This window comes from Panthera tigris, chromosome D3 (genome assembly GCF_018350195.1).
Source record: "Panthera tigris isolate Pti1 chromosome D3, P.tigris_Pti1_mat1.1, whole genome shotgun sequence".
In the NCBI taxonomy this organism is placed as follows: Eukaryota; Metazoa; Chordata; class Mammalia; order Carnivora; family Felidae; genus Panthera; species Panthera tigris.
This window is the reverse complement of record NC_056671.1, coordinates 48,308,610-48,327,152: the sequence shown is the minus strand read 5'-3', so window position 1 is coordinate 48,327,152 and position 18,543 is coordinate 48,308,610. Positions and strand designations below refer to the sequence as shown.

Below are 18,543 nucleotides of genomic sequence, written 5' to 3'. Positions count from 1 at the left end.
TTTTGCCAATATTATTGCCTATCCTGTCATTTCAGAATCTTAGCAAAAATCATGTTAACTCTCTGCTGGATAGTATATATGAAATTCAAGCACTGTCTAGTTGAGTCCAGATATGTATAGCAATTGGCTATATCTTGCTGTGAGGAATATAAATATTTGTGTGTATATGTGCATAAATACATTTTTTTTGGCAGAACTGTATTGTTAAATCAGTAAAAGTGGCTTCCGTATGTACTAAGTAAGGAACTTAAAGATTGTCTCTTCATCATAATTGAAAACAATGTATCTAGCTCACTTCTCTAAGGAGAAACATTTCTTTGCCATATAATTAAGAAAGAAAAGAACCTAAATGTTGGAAATTAAGTAATTCACTCTTATTTACATGGAATAAGTACAGAAAAGTATTTGTACAGGGCTCTTAATTTAAGCATTGTTTATACTGGCAAAATAAAAACAAACTAGGGAGCTAGTGTCAGTATTGGGAGTAGGTAAAAATATAGCTTATGGGGTACCTGTGTGGCTCAGTTGTTAAGCATCTGACTTCAGCTCGGGTCATGATCTCATAGTTCGTGAGTTCAAGTCCCACATCAGGTGAGCTCATGCCCTGCTTCGGGGGAGTATGAATCCTGCTTTGGGTGAGCCCTGCTTCCCTCTCTCTCTTTCTCTGCCCCTCCTGGGATTTTCTGTCTCTCTTTTGCTCTTTCTGCCCCTCGGTCACTTGTGCTGTCTCTCTCTTTCAAAAAAAAAATAAATGTGTGTGTGTATATATATATATGTATATGTGTGATATATATATATATATGTATATATGTATACACACACATAAAATGTAAAATAAAATAAAAATTAAAATAAAATATAAAAAATTTATGTGTATATATGTATATGTGTATATATATGTATATGTGTATATATGTATATGTGTGTGTGTATATATGTGTATATATATATGTGTATATATATGGCTTATATAGTTGAATTCGTCCCTCTTTTTTTTTTTTTTTCTGGGAAGAATCTTTTATTACAAATACAAACCAAATTTCTGTTTTGAAAATTTGGGTCATGGACATAGCAGCAATAAATATGAAGTATTTTTTTACTCTCTTGTTATTTATTTATTTTTTTTAATATATGAAATTTATTGTCAATTTGGTTTCCATACAACACCCAGTGCTCATCCCAAAAGGTGCCCTCCTCAATACCCATCACCCACCCTCCCCTCCCTCCCACCCCCCATCAACCCTCAGTTTGTTCTCAGTTTTTAACAGTCTCTTATGCTTTGGTTCTCTCCCACTCTAACCTCTTTTTTTTTTTTTTCTTCCCCTCCTCCATGGGTTTCTGTTAAGTTTCTCAGGATCCACATAAGAGTGAAACCATATGGTATCTGTCTTTCTCTGTATGGCTTATTTCACTTAGCATAACACTCTCCAGTTCCATCCACGTTGCTACAAAAGGCCATATTTCATTCTTTCTCATTGCCACGTAGTATTCCATTGTGTATATAAACCACAATTTCTTTATCCATTCATCAGTTGATGGACATTCAGGCTCTTTCCATAATTTGGCTATTGTTGAGAGTGCTGCTATAAACATTGGGGTACAGGTGCCCCTATGCATCAGTACTCCTGTATCCCTTGGGTAAATTCCTACCAGTGCTATTGCTGGGTCATAGAGTAGGTCTATTTTTAATTTTCTGAGGAACCTCCACACTGTTTTCCAGAGTGGCTGCACCAATTTGCATTCCCACCAACAGTGCAAGAGGGTTCCCGTTTCTCCACATCCTCTCCAGCATCTATAGTCTCCTGATTTGTTCATTTTGGCCAGTCTGACTGGCGTGAGGTGATATCTGAGTGTGGTTTTGATTTGTATTTCCCTGATAAGGAGCGACGTTGAACATCTTTTCATGTGTCTGTTGGCCATCCGGATGTCTTCTTTAGAGAAGTGTCTATTCATGTTTTCTGCCCATTTCTTCACTGGGTTATTTGTTTTTCGGGTGTGGAGTTTGGTGAGCTCTTTATAGATTTTGGATACTAGCCCTTTGTCTGATATGTCATTTGCAAATATCTTTTCCCATTCCGTTGGTTGCCTTTTAGTTTTGTTGGTTGTTTCCTTTGCTGTGCAGAAGTTTTTTATCTTCATAAGGTCCCAGTAATTCACTTTTGCTTTTAATTCCCTTGCCTTTGGGGATGTGTCGAGTAAGAGATTGCTACGGCTGAGGTCAGAGAGGTCTTTTCCTGCTTTCTCCTCTAAGGTTTTGATGGTTTCCTGTCTCACATTCAGGTCCTTTATCCATTTTGAGTTTATTTTTGTGAATGGTGTGAGAAAGTGGTCTACTTTCAACCTTCTGCATGTTGCTGTCCAGTTCTCCCAGCACCATTTGTTAAAGAGACTGTCTTTTTTCCATTGGATGTTCTTTCCTGCTTTGTCAAAGATGAGTTGGCCATACGTTTGTGGGTCTAGTTCTGGGGTTTCTATTCTATTCCATTGGTCTATGTGTCTGTTTTTGTGCCAGAATTCGTCCCTCTTGACGGAGATTGAATTGTATGTTGATCAAGAATAATTCCTAAAGAAGAATGAAAGAAATCAGAGAATAGTGTAATTCTACTTGTAAAAACTGAAAATACATATATATGAATTTTTAATAAGTTTCTGGAAGTATGCATATCAATTTTTAGCAATGTTTCTTATTTGCATGGTTTCTTAGTGATTACACATTAGTTTTGTAATTTATCCAGATTGGTATAAATGTAAAAATAATAAATTCAAGATTAAACAAATACATACACTCTTGTTTCTTAACGGATGGTATTATTACAACCTTAGGAAAGGCTTAGAGTCCTATCCTTCCATGTTTTGGGAGTGGATTAGTTGTTTTTTGAAGTATATTGTAGAGAATTCTGGTCTGGGAAGAAGGAAATTACTCTCTAAGATTCTGGACTGTTTAGTAATTAACCTCATTAAGGTTAGATGGGCTTAGTTTTTCATAGTGGAGATAGTCTAATGTTCTATTTGTTATGGTGGAGGTGTTTGCTGTTTCATAAAATAAAGGTTGAATTTCTGGGGACCCTGTTACTAACTGGGGAGTATATTGTTAGTGAGTGAGTCATTCTGGGGTTTAACTCCTTAGGAAGTTTGGAGAATCATCATGCTATGAAAATCAGTGGAAGACATTATTAGTTATGAAAGTTCAACTGGTCAGATTTTATAGTGGGTCTAAATTCTGTATTAGCTCTCTTACTTGAAGGACAAGATAACATGACAACATGATAAGATTATTAAATTGAGGAAATCATTTAATAAGTTTAAAAGCCTGCATCAGTTCAAGGCTATCCATGATGGCATGCTGACATTTCTATGGGAATGAATGAGGAATCAGGGAGATCTTTGTGAACTGTTTCAGTTATGTTTAGAGCTCATTTTTGGTGAGACTTACATAGGACTAGGAAGTGAGGCAAATATAATACTGATGAGGGTTTTGGATCCATTCTTGGTTGACCAGTCCAACTCTTTCATTTGTATATGTATTGGTCATCAATCAGCTTTTGGCAGTATTTTATACATATGTTTCCTGTTTTGCTTAATAATTATTTTTAGATCTCCTATTCCTGTGTGTCATTTTACTGCCTCCTTGTGGGGAACCATACTAATGACAGTTATACAAATGATAGTTACACAGATGAAGGATTATTAAACTAAAAATTATATTTTACAGTGATACGTTTATATTTTAAAGAAACATAGAACATAATTTATAGTCAGAATTGTTTTTAATTTTATAATAAATAATTTAAGTTTGAGAGTTCATTTATTTACTAGATATTAAGTGGCTACTATGTGTCAAGCAATAGTTAGGTATTTTTTGAAACATCAGTTAACAAAATAGACAAATACTCCCATTTTCTTGAGTTTTACATTCTAGCAAGCAAGGCAGGCATAATAAATGATTAAATCATATAGCTTATTAGAAGATAATAAGAACTATGGAAAAGGAAAACACAGGGCAGGGAGAGATGCGTTAGGAATGCTGGAGGTGGAGGATGGAATTTGCAGTATGAGGCAGAGTGGTCAGGAGGACCGCATTGAGAAAGTGACATTTGAGCAAAGATTTGACAAAGAATGTTTTAGGCAGGAAAACAAACAGTGGAAAGGTCCTGAAGTGAAACTCGGCTTGGCTTGTTCAAGGAACAACATGAAGCTTATGGCTAGGACAGGAAAAGGTGAGGAAGTTGTATGGACAAATCCTATCTTGTAAACTGTTGTAAGGACTTTAGTTTTTTTCCTTGAAATTGGAAGCTCTTAGAGGATTTTGAGCAGAAGAGTGAACAGCCATGTTTTAATAAGTTCATTCTGTTTCCTGTGTGGAAAATTTATGATAGAGGAGCATGGATCAAAACATGGCATCCAGTTAGGAGGCTGTTGCAGTAATCAACATGAGAGTTGTGATGGTGGCTCGTACCAGGGTGGTAACAGAGGGGGAGGTGGTAGAAATGGTAAAATTGTAGGTGTATTTTAGAGGTAGAGTCTAAAGGATATCTAAAAATCGAATGTGGGGGGCAGAGGATGAGAATAAGAGAGGTCTAAGGGATGACTCCATGGTTTTCAGCAGAGCAACTGGAATGAGGGAATTGCAATCAACTGAGACTCCTGGGTAAAGGGATTTGGGTGAGCGGTTGTAGTGGAGATACCAGGGATTCGGTGTTGTAGATTTCAGGTTTGAAATATCTGATAGGCTTCCAAATGGAGATGAGGAATGTAGAGAATTAAGCAGTGTTGACAATAAAAATCATTATGAAAGTTACCACAAAAATATTGGTCCCTAATCGAATTTGAAATGCTGCTTGTATTTCAAAGTAACTTTTTCATTTAGTAAATATTCTTGAGTACCTTTGTTTGATACTAGATGATTGGGGGCTACAGTGATACACAAGTATAATCATGGACCCAGTCCCTACAGAACTTAACATATGATGCAATAATCAGACGTTAAGTAATTGCACAGACATTTTATTTTTTTAATTTATTTTGTAAGTGTTTTTATTTATTTTTTGAAAGAGAGTGCAAGCAGGGAAAGGGCAGAGAGAGTGAGAGACAGAGGATCTGAATCAGGTTCAGCGCTGACAGCAGAGAGCCAGATGAAGGGCTCAAACTCACTAACTGTGATCATGACCTGAGCCAAAGTCAGACGCTTAACCGACTGAGACAATACAGGTGCCCCCACAAACATATTAAATGACAGTTGTAGTGAATGCTATGAAGGAAGGGCACCTAGGACTATGGGAGCAGATAATGAAGCCTGACTATTCTCATGGTCAGAGAAGGCTTTCTTGAAAAAGTGACATTTGAGGTGTAATTCACATAAAATAAGATTGACTCATTTTAATTGTATACATAGATGAATTTTTACAAATCTGTGTAATTATCACTACAGTCAAGATATAGAACAGGTGTGTCTGGGTGGCTCAGTTGGTTAAGCGTCAAACTTTGGCTCAGGTCATGATCTTGTGGTTCATGAGTTAGAGCCCTACATCGGGCTCTACACTGACAGTGCAGAACCTGCTTGGGATTCTCTCTCTCTCTCTCTCTCTCTCTCTCTCTCTCTCTGCCCCGCTCCCACTTGTGATCCCTTTCTCTCTCAAAATAAATAAAAAGGCTTTTTTTGGGGGCGCCTGGGTGGCTCAGTCGGTTAAGTGGCCGACTTCGGCTCAGGTCACGATCTTGTGGTCCGTGAGTTCGAGCCCCGTGTCAGGCTCTGTGCTGACAGCTCAGGGCCTGGAGCCTGTTTCAGATTCTGTGTCTCCCTCTCTCTCTGCCCCTCCCCTGTTCATGCTCTGTCTCTGTCTCAAAAATAAATAAAACGTTAAAAAAAAAAAAAGGGCTTTTTTTTTTTAAAGATATATTGGGGCATGTGGGTGGCTCAGTCGGTTAAGCGTCCAGCTTCAGCTCAGGTCATGATCTCATGGCTCATGAGTTTGAGCCCTACATCGGATTCTGTGCTGACAGCTCAGAGCCTGGAGCCTGCTTCCGATTCTGTGTCTCCCTCTCTCTCTGCCCCTCCCCTGCTCACATTCTGTTTCTCTCTCTCTCTCTCTCTCAAAAATAAATAAACATTAACAAAAAAATTTTTTTTTAATATGTAGAACAGTGTTGTCATCCCAAAAAAGTTTCCTGATGCCCCTTTCTGTCCATTTTTTATTGGGTTGACTTTTTTTATTATTATTAGTGATTTATAGGAGTTCTTTATATGTTCTGGATATAAATCTTCAGTTGGCTATGTAATATTTTTTCCCTTTTTTAAAGTTTTTATTTTATTTTTACTTTTATTTAAAAATTTTTAACATTATTCATTTTCGAGAGACACAGAGACAGAGCATTAGTGGGGGAGGGGCAGAGAGAGAGGGAGACACGGAATCTGAAGCAGGCTCCAGGCTCTGAGCTGTCAGCACAGAGCCCGATGCAGGGCTTGAACCCATGGGCCGTGAAATCATGACCTGAGCTGCAGTCAGATGCTTAACCAACTGAGCCACCCAGCTGCCTCTTAAGTTTTTAATTCCAGTTAGTTAACATACAGTGTAATAGTAGTTTCAGGTATACAATACAGTGATTCCATGATTCCATACAACACCCGGTGCTCACTACGAGTGCAGTCCTTAATCCTCATCACCTATTTAACCCATCCTCTCACTCACCTCTCTCTGGTAACCATCACTTCTCTGTAGTTAAGAGTCTGTTTCTTGGTTTGTTTTCTTTTTCGCCCTGTGCTCATTTGTTTTTGTTTCTTAAATTCCACATATGAGTGAAATCATATGGTATTTGTCTTTATCTGACTGACTTATCTTGATTACCATTATGCTCTCCAGCTCTACCTATGTCTTTGCAGCTGGCAAGATTTCATTTTTTTTTTTTTTAACGGCTGAATAATATTTCATTATATGTATCTTCTTTATCCATGCATCTTCTTTATCCATGCATCAGTTGATGGACACTTGTGCTGCTTCTGTATCTTGGCTATGGTAAATAATGCTGCTGTAAACATCAGGGTGTATGTATCCCTTTGAATTCGTGTTTTTGTTTTTGTTTTTTTTAATATATGAAATTTATTGTCAAATTGGTTTCCATACAACACCCAGTGCTCATCCCAAAAGATGCCCTCTTCAATACCCATCACCTACCCTCACCTCCCTCCCACCCCCCATCAACCATCAGTTTGTTCTCAGTTTTTAAGAGTCTCTTAAGCTTTGGCTCTCTCCCACTCTAACCTCTTTTTTTTTTTTTTTTTTTTTCCTTCCCCTCCCCATGGGTTTCTGTTTGTTTTTGTATTCTTAAGGTAAATACCCAGTAGTATTGCTAGATCTAGGGTAGTTCTATTTTTAACCTTTTGAGCAACCTCCATATTGTTTTCCAAAGTGGCTGCACCAGTTTGCATTCCCACCAACAGTGCAGGAGGGTTCATTTTCCTCCACATCCTTGGCAACACCTCATTGTTGTTGATTTTAGCCATTCTGACAGGTGTGAGGTGGTACTGCATTGTAGTTTTGATTTGTATTTTCCTCATGATGAGTGATGTTGAGCATCTTTTCATGTGTGTTGGCCATCTGTGTATCTTGTTTGGAGAAATGTCTGTTCATGTCTTCTACTCATTTTTTAATTGGATTATTTGCTTTTTGGGTGTTGAGGTTTGTAAGTTGTTTATGTATTTTAGATACTAAACCTTTATCGGATATGTCATTTGCAAATGTCTTTTCATTCCATTGGTTGCCTTTTTTCTAAATTCTGTTAATTGTTTTCTTCACTTTGCTGTCTTCTCTCATTTTGAAAATTGTCTTTTTATTCTCTTTATGGTGTGTTTATATGAACAGGGTTTCTAACTGAAATGAAATCCAATTTATCAATCTTTGTTTTCTTTCTGTATCTTGAGAAATAGTTTGTTGTATCAAGGTCATGAAGATATGCTTCTGTTTTCTTCTAAACGTTTTTTTCTTAATCCATGATCCATTGCAAATTAAATCTGTGTATGATCTGAGTCTACGAGTCAAGGTTCATTTTTGTTCATATAATATTCAACTGATACAGTACCATTGATTGAAAATATCATTTTTTACCCATTGAATATAAGTTGTTTTGTTATAAGTACGGTAACTGTATGTGTGGATCTATTTCTCACTACTGTTGGTGTATTTATTTATCCTTATACTAACAACATATCTCAAATTAGTATAGCAGTTTGTGGTGGTCTTTTTCAAGAGTATCCTGGCTATTCTAATTTCTGTGCATTTCCATATAAATTCTAGAATAAGCTTGTGAGTTTTCTTCAAAAAGCCTCCTGGGATTGTGATTGAGATTGCATGGAATTTCTAGGTCAGCATTGGGGAAACTGGTATCTTCACTATATTGAGCCTTCTAGTCAATAAAAATGGTATATCCCTCCATTTAGTAAGCGTTTAATTTCTTTCAGCAGTGTTGTATTGTAGAGCTATTGCACATCTTTCTAGATTCATTCCTAGTTATTGAATTTTTCGATGCTATTATGTATGCTGTTATTAAAAGTTCATTTTCTAGTTTGTTGGAAATATATAGAAAATACAGTTGATTTTTATATATTGATCTTGTGTACAATTATTCTAATAATTTGTTACAGATTCTCTTGGCTTTCTGTGCACTCAATCATGTCAAATGTGAATAATGACAATTATGTGTCTTTTCCAATTTTTTTTTACTTTTTTTTAACTTTATTCTTAATGCTATTGATTTGTTTATGGGTTTATTTATTATGTTGAATAGATATGGTGTTAATGGATACTCTTATTCCTGAATTCAAAGACTCCAATATTTCATCAGTAAGATAATAAATTTTTGTAAATTAGATTTATTGGATTAGGAATGCTCCTCTAGTCTTAATTTTTAAAAGTTTGTATTATGAGTAGGTATTGAATTTTATCAAATAATATTCCTTTATATATTGAGATAATTATATGGATGTTATTTTGGTAATTTTGTGAGTTACAAGGATTAATTTCCAGAAGTTAAATCAGCTTGCATTCTTATATAACCAAGTCCATTGTTTATATAATGCATCATCTTTTTAATACAGTCTGAGTTTCATGGTATGCTAAAATTTTGTTAGGATTTTTGTTCATGAGAAAGTTTGGCTTGTAGATGTCTTTCTAGTAATGTCCCTGTTAGGTTTTGATATCATAGGTTTGGTGACCTCATAAAAGAATTGGGAATTGTTCTCCTTTTTGTGTTCTCTGGAAGAATTCGTATGATTTGTAGTTTTGTATCCATCTATGTTACTTCCTTCATTGTACTACTTTGGATTTGATATGCTGTCTTTTCCTAGCTGCTTGAAGTGGAAGCTTTTATCATTATTTTTTTTACTTTTCTTAAACATGCATTATAAATATGCATTTTAAAGCTACAAATTGTCTTTTTAGCATAGCTTTAACTGCATCTCACAGATTTTGATGTTGCATTTTCATTATCTTTCAGTTAAAAGTATTTTAAAATTTTTTTTGTGATTTCTTCATTGAGTAATAGGTTATTAGCTTTCTGTTATTGATTTCTAGTTCAATTCCACTGTGCTCAGAAAACATACTCTATATTATTTCAATCTTTTGTTATTTGTTGACTTGCTCTATGGCCCTTTATATGGTCTAGTTTGGTCTATGTCATGAGTACTTGGGAAGAATGTATATTATGCAGGTGCTGTGTATAGTATTTTACATATACTAATTGAGTTAAAAGCCGTGATTTCACATCTTTTATATTCTTAGGGTTTTTCATTTTTGTTTTGGTCTCATTATTCTACCAATTACTAGTAGAAGTGTGTTATTCTGTTTTTCCTTTTGGTTCTGTTAACTTTTGCTTTATAGACTTTGAAGCGGTGTTACAGGATGTATAGAAATTTATGATTGTTACATATTCCTGTTGAACTGATCCTTTTATCATAATGAAGTATTCCTCTAGTATTTTGAGTAGTGTTTTTTGATTTAAGTCAACTGTCTGATATAAATATAATGATATCACCTACTTTTATTAGTGTTTGCATAGTATCTTTTTCTTTTAACATGTGTATGTCCTTAAAGTGGATCTTTTGTAAACAGAATATAGTTGGGTGTTTTAAAAATCCAATCTGATAATATTTGTTATCTAAGTGAAATGTTGGGTCCAGATACATTTAATGCAGAACATGATATAATAGGATTTGAGAATATCAGCCTGGTATTAGTTTTCTATTGGTCTCTTCCTTGCCTTTCTTTGAACTAATCAAGCATTATTTTTTCCTCTCTACTAGTTTTTTAGCTGTACATTTTTATATGTGTATGCATTTTTAAGTAGTTGCATATGAAATTACAGTGTACATTTTGGATTTATAAAGATTCCAGTCTAAATTTGTACTTTTAGCACTTGCTGAAAAATGCAAGAGACTTAGAACAGTGTACTTAACTTATTCCTTTTTGTCTTTGTCTTTTGTGTTAGTTCTGTCATATATTTTATACTTTTATGTCTGTTTAAACCATATAAGCCTTTGTTACAATTATTCTAAATATCAATGTTAATTTGTATTTGTCTAAACACTTACCTTTCCATTTCTCTGTATTAAGTCCTCTACTTCTGTGCTGCCATCTGGGGTTATTTTTCTTTAGCTTGATGAATTCCCTTCATCTGTAACAAGTTCTCTCAGCTTTTGTTTATTTGAAGCTCTTACTAATGCATCTTCATGTCAGAAGATATTTTCTCTTATAGAACTCCAGATTGGTTGGTTTATTTTATTTTCTTGTTTTGTCTTAACATTTTAAAGATGTCATTTTATTGTCTTCTATTTCATTTATTTCTGATAAAAAAAAAATGTCGTTAGTCTTGTTCTTCTCCTGAAGATAATGTGTCTTATTTTTTCTGACTACTTTTAAGATTTTCTCTGACTTTGGTTTTTAAGACTTTGACTCGGATATCGTTTTCTTCATATTCTGGTGAGGTTTATAGAACTTCGCATGTCTGCTTAGAGACTTGTGTTAGCTTTGGAAAATTTTTGACTGGTATTTTTCAAATATTGCCTAAGATTCATTTACTCTGCTTTTCTAACTCCAGTTAGATGTGTGTTAAACCATTGTAGCATGTTGTACATGTCTTTATGCTTTTATTTTTTTAATGTTCGTGCCTTTATGTTTCTTGGTGTGTCATCTTTTTTATACATTTCTTTCAGTTTACCAATCTTCTATTTTGCTGTTTCTAAACTAGTGAGTTCTTAATTTCATTGATTGTATATTCCAGTTCGGAATTTCCATTTGACTTTTCTAAGAATTCTAGTACTTTGCTGAAATTCTCCGTCTATCCTTTTTCTTTTTTAACCACTGAGCATATCAGTCGGTTATTTTAAGGTCTCTCAGATAACTCCAAAATATGAATGACCTGGGTGTCTTTTTCTGTGTTCTGTTATTTCTTTTAGTTGTTCATCTATTCTTTTTTTTTTTTTTACAAAAATTTGAGATAAAATTCACATAACATGAAATTCACCATTTTAACTTTTTGAAGAATACAATTCATTGGTTTTTAGTATATTCATAGTGCTATCCGACCATCACCACTAATTCCAAAACATTTTCATCAACTCAAAAAGAAACCTCATAAATGTGGGCATTCAATCCTAGTTTTCCCTCTGTCCATTCCCTGGTAACATCTAATTAGTCTACATTCTTTCTCTCTGGATTTACCTATTTTGGATATTTCATATAAATGGAATTATACAGATGTGTGGCCTTTTGAGTCTGACTTCTTTCACTTAGCATAATGTTTTCAAGATTCATCTATGTTGTATGTTGAAGTATGTTGAAGTATTGATACTTCATTTCATCTGTGGCTGAATAGTATTCCATTGTATGAATGTTTTTGTTTATCATTTAATAGACATTTGAGTTGTTTCTGAGTTTTTTGGTTTTTTTTGTTTGTTTGGCTATTATGAATAATGCTACCATGACATTTGCGTGCAAGTTTTGTGTGACTGTGTGTCATCAGTTCTCTTGGGTCTATACCAGAAGTGGGGTTGCTGTGTCATATGGTAACTCTCTGTTTAACTTTTTGAGGAATTGCCAAATTGTTTTCCATAGTGGCTGCACCCCTTACAATCCTGCCAGCATGTATGAGTTTCATTTTTTCCACATTCTTGCCAACCCTTGTTACTTTCTGTGGTTTTAAAAAAAAATTATAGCCATCCTAATGAGTATTGTCCGTTTATTCTTGTTTTTGGAATGCTTTGTAACTTTTCATTGAATGCCAGACTTATGAATGAACAGTTGTGGAGCTCTACTTGGTGTTATCTAATTCCAAAGAGAGTTAAGTCTTCCTTTGGAAGGTGAAGTACTTAGAGTACCTTGAGTACTGAGCGTTGTCTATAAGAGTTGTTAGGGCTGATGTAGTTGTTTTGACCTTAATCTAAGAAGAGCCTTTTTTGAAGTCTCAACAGAGAGCTTGCGTTATTTACAAAGGCCTTTCTGACTTGGTAGGGACTACTGCCAGTCTTTTGTTTCCCTAGCCCTGGGCAGAAGCTGAAATTTCTGCTCAGCTCGTTAGCCTCTTAACTGCTGTTCTATGCTAGTTTTTGTGAATTTTCATCCTGTTTGTGGTTCTTCCACTCTGGGATTTTGTTCTTCAGGTTCTAGCTTTCTGATAGTCCAGAATTCCTCCTCCTTCTCAGTCCAGTAGGGCTGCCGCCTCTGCTCGGGCTCTGTTTTCTTGTTACACAGCAAAGTTAGGGAAAAAGCCAAGGTGTTTGGAGGAGCTGATCTTCTGTGCTTCCCTTCTTTCAAGAGTTGTAGCCCCTCCTGTTTCTCTCTGTGTAGATTGCTCTTCAGTGCCTTCAAACAATTTTTACATTTGTGTAGATTTTATAACTTTTATTGGCAAATGGGTTAGTTTGATAGAAGCTACTCTGTTACGATGGGAGCCGTGAATACTGATGTTTCATTAAGTGCGTCGCAAGAAAATGAGAAAGCTCTTACCTATTGAGAGTGAGAACATACATTTTCAGCAGAGAATTTGGACAAGAATATAGAAGGCGGGATTTTTATTTTCAAATGAGAAGAAGGTCACAGCCATATTTGAAGGATAGTAAAGGATCATTTCAAAGTAAGATATGTGACACTGAGTTGATGTTTGGCAATTTTTTTAAAATTCTGAATGAAGTTATTAAGTGTTTAAAGAATCTGAAGTGGATAAAGAATTTAAAATGAGAATTGAAGAAAAAATATTTAATAAAGAGCAGTTATTTTCTAGATTTAGTAGTAAAGGAACTAAGACTCTGAATTCTATTTATTTACTTATTTGTTTTTAAATTTGTTTTTGAATTTTATTTATTTTAGAAAGAGAGCATGAGTGGGAGAGAGGGGCAGAGGGAAAGAGAGAATCTTACATAAGCTCCATGCTCAGTACAAAGCCTGATGTGGGGCCCCCTCCTGGGCCCGATCCCACAGCCCTAGGATCATGACCTGAGCTGAAATTAAGAGTTGGATGCTCAACTGACTGAGCCATCCAGGCACTCCAAGACTGTGAATTTTAAATGGGTGCTATTAGAGTTGTACTTGGTTATTTGTGTAAATGTTGGTGATGTTAAATGGTTGGCGATTTGAGTATTTACGTGTGATGACTACAAGACAGTGTTTTATCGGTTGAGGGTATCAGAGAGGATTGTGTTCACAAAATCGAGATGGTACAGAAACAGTAACTAAGTAGCCATGTAAAAATGTGGGAAAAGGACACCCGAGTGGCTTAGTTGTTGAGTGTCCAACTTTTGGTTTTGGCTCAGGTCATGATCTCACGGTTTGTGGGATTGAGCCCTGTGTTGGGCTCTGTGCTAGCAGCGCTCAGAGCCTGCTTGGGATTCTCTGTCTCCCTCTCTCTGCCCCTCCCCACTTGCACTCTTTATCAAATTAAATAAATAAACTTAAAAAAATGTGGGAGGAAGAGAATGACTGAAGTATGGGAGCCAACATTATGTTTTTAGAACATAGAGAGGTAGAGAAAGAAGGCAGAAATAGATCTGTAAATAATAGCTCCTTCTCCTCCTGTAGGCTTAAAAATGGGGATTTGGAAAGAAACTAACCATTTGCTTTCTTCACCAAAATATCCCCAAGAAGGGAACCAGGTGTTGCAGACCACCTTGTATCTGTGTTTTTCCTTTCGCCCTTTTGTGAACTCTCAAGGTTAGTCAGTGATTTTCTTCACACTTTCATTAGGAAATTTGCCAAAGGCATCCTTTTGAGGCAGCTGTCTCTGTACCCTTGGAGGCCATCAGTAATGTTTCCGATCTATAGGAGTCGTCGGCACAAAAATGTTGGACTGAACTGAGTCTTCGTAGTTTAAAACATTCCCTTGCCAAAATTTATTTCCCCCTCGAACAGTACAAAGTATATCATATTTAGGGGCTTCCTGTCCTTTTATAAATTTTTGTTACAGTGACTTTTCAGGTAAAATCCATCATTAATAGTAAATATGTCTAAATATATTAATAATGAAAGGAAACTTAATTTTTAAAACATAATTTAAGTAACAACAGTGAACACATTAAAATCCTTGTATATAAACAAATGTGAATTTTGGTATAGAATATTTAAAAAATTTATTTTCACTATTGAGATTTTATAAAGTAAAATATACTTTAATTGTGGTGTTCTTTTGGTCTGAGGTGGTCAGAAGGTATCTTCACACTAATGATCTTGTTAAGTTTGGGGGTCATATTAAATTTGATGTAAATAATTTGTTATTAAAATGCATTAGAATAAGTTGAAATGTATTTGTGTTTTTGTTCCTATTTAGTTTAATAGTACAGGCAACTGTTACATGCATCTTTAATATATTAGTCTAACTGTTTCTCTTGTTTTACTAAACTGTCTTCTTTCAGCCACCCACACAGAATATGCCTATGGGTCCTGGAGGGATGAATCAGAGCGGCCCTCCCCCACCTCCACGCTCTCACAACATGCCTTCAGATGGAATGGTAGGTGGGGGTCCTCCTGCACCACACATGCAGAACCAGATGAACGGCCAGATGCCTGGTAAGTTTTTCTCCTCTAAGACATTAACACCAGAGTTGCTTAGCAACTGAAACGACATGGGGGCTCAAGGGATACTAGATTGTTGATGACAAAACTGCTTTGAATGCCCCCGAGTACAAGCTCTCTTAGAGTTTGTTAGCTACAGAGCTACGTGACCTGTATTCAGTGTTTATCAGGCTGCCCTTGGGCTTTGATGTAGCTGACACACAGCATTCCTCTGATGAACAGAACTGGCTAAATTTAGTCTGTCTGAAACTATGCAATACAGCTGGCTTTAGAAGCTTTTTGGAAAAAAAAGGCATTGCGCCATGACTTAAGAATTAAAATCTCTTTATAGATTATAAAGGTATTATAACATTTCCTTGGGTTTTGTATTTACTTAAAAACTTACTGGTCTCAGAAACAGTATTGCTGGAAAAAACACATGAGGAAAAGAAAGAAAACAATCTGTAAAGTGCTAATGTAATATATTTAGTATTTCCACATTGATACTATTGAAGCTGAGTATAAATTTTTACAAATATATATGTTTATGGCATAATATAAATATGGAAATTGATATTAAAGCAAATTTAAAGGAAAAATAATTTCAGATGTTTTAGATAATGAGTTATTCCTTTTACTATTTTTCCGTTCTAAGTTTGGAGCCATTTAGAGTATCTTCCAGGCCGTTGGATGCTTAATTAGTTACCTTTTGCTGATTTGAACTTTTAATCTGAAAAGTATCATTAAACTCTTTTGTTTTTGCAACAATAGCTACAACCCATACCCATAATTCTTGGTGGGTTGTTTTCTTCATTTAATGTGAGAATATTTTTACTTTCTAAAGACAAAGGCTATTTTCATTAACAAAGTATTATACAGATAGCAATAATGAAAGTAAATGAAATAACGAAGCAATTCATTTGTAAAATTAGTAATTAGCATCTTTAGGATTGTCTTGTCTTAGCTGATTGTGTTGGTTGGTAGCATTGGTATCCAGGGACAGTGGGTGTAGAAAATGAAGTAAGGAGAACACAGAGCAAAAGAAGCCAGGTAGCCCGGTTTATAGAAGATGGGTGTGCGATTGATCGTGTAGAAGGGTGATGCTGTTTCAGTGGCTGTCTTCTGTTTCCTTTGGTGGCTTGCCACAGTCCATGGCCCCCATGACCCACACCATGGGAGGGGAGGAATAGGAATAAAGACCTCTAACTACTTGTTATGTTGTAGTCAAGAGGAAACTTCTGGTGAGTCCACATTTAGCTCATCAGGACCTGTTGCTTTTAGAACTGGAAGGGTAGTGCGAGTTAGGAGTTTTGTGACTTTTTATGGTCGTACTGTTAAGTAGAATTTTGACTTCTCCATATAAATTCAAGCTTAAGGCCAGAGAAGCACTTGAACAGCAATGTAATTATTGTTAACGTGACATTTGGGTTTTTGTATAAGGCCATCTGGAGTAGTTACATTCTTTATAAACCAGAGATTTTTCAACTAGTTATGACATAGGTTGTCCAGAACACTGTAGAGCTTCCAAAATAGTCTCTTATAGAGTGTTCTAGTTAGGTGTAGGAGAAATTGGTCCAGTTACTTATGTTTCCTTTATTTAAAACCTGCTTAATAGAGCTTAGCCAACTTTTTTGCGCACACAAATTTGTATCTAGTCTTTCAGTTTCCTATTTTTGTGTTGTTTTTTTGTTATTTTGTAAATCTAAGTCATAGAGCTACTTATATCTTCTTTGATCTTGGTCAGATAACATCAGTTTCAGATTCCTTTTTAAAAATGTTTAACTGATTTGAAAAAAAATAAGATAATGTATGTCTCTGGTACCAAAATCAAAAGGTACCAAAGGGTATACAGCCCTTACCTCCAGATACTTTGTTCCAGAGAGTCATTGGTGTCTGGGTATCCTTCAAGAGAGAATTCTCTGTATCTAAAACATATGCATATGCACATTCCTTTTTCTTTTGTCTTACTCTTAAAAAAAAAATACAAGTTGTGGCATATATTATGTAGTATTATGTTTAATATTTTTCCCTCTTAAAGATATATCTTAGAGACCATAAGTATATAAAAATATATTTTGGAGACCACTCAGTACATAAAGAGCTGCCTTATGCTTTTGGTGGCTGTATTTCATTCTTTTTCATGGATGCCCCTAATTTATTTGAACTATTCCCTTATAATGAAATACAGGTCATGTCTAATCTTCCGGTATTAAAAACTATGCTGATGTGAACATGCCTGTAAAATAAAAGTAAGTAAACAAGTAAATAAATCCATATGCAGTTTTGCATTCATGGACGTATGCACACGAAGACCTGTATATTTATAGGATAAAGTCCTAGAACTGCAACTACTGTGTGAAAGATATATGCATTTTAAAATATGGTAGTTATTGCCAGGGCACCTGGGTGGTTCAGTCGGTTGAGCATCTGACTTTGGCTCGGGTCATGATCCCATGGCTTGTGAGTTCGAGCCCACGTCGGGTTCTGTGCTGACAGCTCAGAACCTGGAGCCTGCTTCCGATTCTGTTTCCTTCTCTCTCTGCTCACAATCTGTCTGTCTCTCTCAAAACTAAATAAACATTAAAAAAATTAAATAAAATATGGTAGTTATTGCCAAATTGCTCTACATAAAAATAGTACTTATTTATATATTTATATACCTCAACAATGTATGAAATTACTTTTCTTCAGAGATCAAAACTTTGGGTCTTTAGAATCTGAAAAATGAAAAAAGGATCTCATAATTTTAATTGGCCTTTTTATTATAAATGAAGCAGGCAGTCCTCTCATATTTATGTCTCTTTGGTAGTTTTTGTGTGAACTAATCATTCCTGTCCCTGCCATTTTTTTTTTTTTTTTTTTTAACTGCTGGTGGTCTTTTACTTACTTTATATGTTCACGTAATTAGTTCAGTCTGTGATATGTCTTGTAAAAAATTTTTTCCTACTTTTTAATACTTAGTTTCGTTTTGTCTGGTTTAGTCATACTTACATTTTTTATTTTTATGTAGTCTAGTCTAGTTTATCAGTTTTTTATGGCTCTGGGTTTTCTGGCATGCAAGAAGGCTGTTCCACTTCAAGAATATTTTTTAAAAGTTCTTTTTAAAATTCTCTTTTATGGTTTCTTTTCCTCATTTTCTTTTTTAATGTTTAATATTTTACTCATCTGGAACTATTTTTGGTGGAAGGAATGTGGTAGGACTTTTTCCAGATGGCTACTCATTTGTCACACTATTTATTGAATTTCACCACTATTATCATTTACAGAATTAGAAGTTTGGGTGTGTTTTTAGACTCTGCTCTGGGTCCATTGACCTGTTAATTCATTTATATGCTAGTACTACACACTTTTCATTACTTCAGCTTTAGAGGCACCTGGGTGGTTCAGTCCATTAAGTGTCTGACTCTTGATTTCGGCTCAGATCATCGTTTCACGATTCATGAGATTGAGCTCTGTGTCGAGCTCTATGCTCTTCAGGCAGAGTCTGCCTGGGGTTCCCTCTCTCTCTGCCCCT

At 35.3% G+C, this 18,543-nt stretch overlaps 1 protein-coding gene across 7 annotated transcripts in view; it reads left to right on the top strand.

Moving 5' to 3' along the window:
* SS18 (SS18 subunit of BAF chromatin remodeling complex) overlaps window positions 1–18,543 on the top strand; it is an 89,246-nt gene that overhangs the window by 26,345 nt on the left and 44,358 nt on the right. For all 7 annotated transcript variants that reach the window (XM_042961386.1, XM_042961385.1, XM_042961382.1 and 4 more), the window contains one exon: window positions 14,891–15,044. In XM_042961386.1, coding sequence (XP_042817320.1) covers window positions 14,891–15,044 — 154 coding nt within the window. The remainder of the gene's footprint in view (window positions 1–14,890; window positions 15,045–18,543) is intronic.